At 41.8% G+C, this 1233-nt stretch overlaps 1 protein-coding gene across 1 annotated transcript in view; it reads left to right on the forward strand.

Annotated features, from left to right (window-relative positions):
• Nucleotides 1–880: 880 nt before the first annotated feature.
• arfgap1 (ADP ribosylation factor GTPase activating protein 1) overlaps nucleotides 881–1233 on the forward strand; it is a gene marked incomplete at its 5' end in the record, with an annotated part of 23131 nt that continues 22778 nt past the window's right edge. Inside the window, one exon of the mRNA XM_015395223.1 lies at nucleotides 881–1002. Within this exon, the coding sequence (XP_015250709.1) occupies nucleotides 881–1002 (122 nt within the window). The remainder of the gene's footprint in view (nucleotides 1003–1233) is intronic.

A 1233-nucleotide genomic window follows, 5' to 3' on the forward strand; every position in this document is an offset into this window, starting at 1 on the left:
TGGTCTCCTTACATTCAGCCACTCTTTCATCATCTCCTCAATGAGGTGGTCTCAAAAGTCGCAGTTACAACACACATAGGACGCACCGCACCAAAGGGCGCACCGCACATTTTGAGGGGGAAAAAAGACGTTTAAGTGCGCCTTATAGTCGTGAAAATACGGTAGGTTGATTTCATCCAATAGCAAACCGCCTCTTAGCTTTATAGCAGTGGCACTCCAACTCCAGGCCTCCAGGATACATCATGGTCTATGTTTCAGCACAGCTGACTCCAAAACGAGCTCTGCAGAATTTGATTGAGATGTGCAGGGCAGGTGACTCTCGCCTTTCGGAAAGCTGAAAGCATTTTGCGTATGAGGGATTCTGATAAACGCTTTGATCCTTTCATAAACCCTGAAATCATAGACATAGACAGGCATCAGGCATTGCAGGCTAACAAAGAACCCAAAAAGCACCCATTCCTAAGGGGTGGACCCGTTTGTCTGTTTCAATTTGCATGTTTTCTAAGCCAAAACAAGCCTTTGCTTTCCCTATGGTATTTTCGATACCATGGCGATAAAAAATGCTGCATAATTAAAGAAATGAAAACCATTCATTTTTTTATGATTTCTCAACAGAATCTCTGAAACTATTAGTTAAACAATTGTGCAAATAAATGAGGCAATTGCAACACAATTTGAAAATATTTTAAGATTGAGCTATTTCTTTAATCTACAAATAATCTATAAATAAAAAATTAACAATAATAAGAAATATGCAAACACTGGTATTATTGATACCATGTCAACTTGGTGACTAGCTGACTTAGATTTCTCACAGAATGTGGTATAAATACAGGAAAACCACCTTTACTGATTTAATTTGATCTTTTCCCATCAATCTTTTGCTTCCCAGCTTTGTTTTGAGTGTGGAGCGTTTAACCCTCAGTGGGTCAGTGTGACATATGGCATTTGGATCTGCCTGGAGTGTTCTGGAAAGCACAGAGGCCTTGGAGTGCACCTCAGGTAAGAGACGGGGATACAGCATGGCTTTGTTCAATGGGGGGTTTTCAGGTGACATCGCGCTCACGTGACTACTCAGCGCGTCCGCCATATTGGGTGGCAGCCTTAGGCAGTATTGACAGTGAAAAATGGTGAAATCGTGTGTATTTGTTGGTTGCACGGCCCGTGGAGGTGGAGATCAACGCTCTTTCTATCGCATACCAGCCGTAATCGTGAATCAATGTGAAAAAACAA

Source organism: Cyprinodon variegatus, unplaced genomic scaffold (assembly GCF_000732505.1).
Source record: "Cyprinodon variegatus isolate N-32 unplaced genomic scaffold, C_variegatus-1.0 Scaffold731, whole genome shotgun sequence".
Lineage (NCBI taxonomy): Eukaryota > Metazoa > Chordata > Actinopteri > Cyprinodontiformes > Cyprinodontidae > Cyprinodon > Cyprinodon variegatus.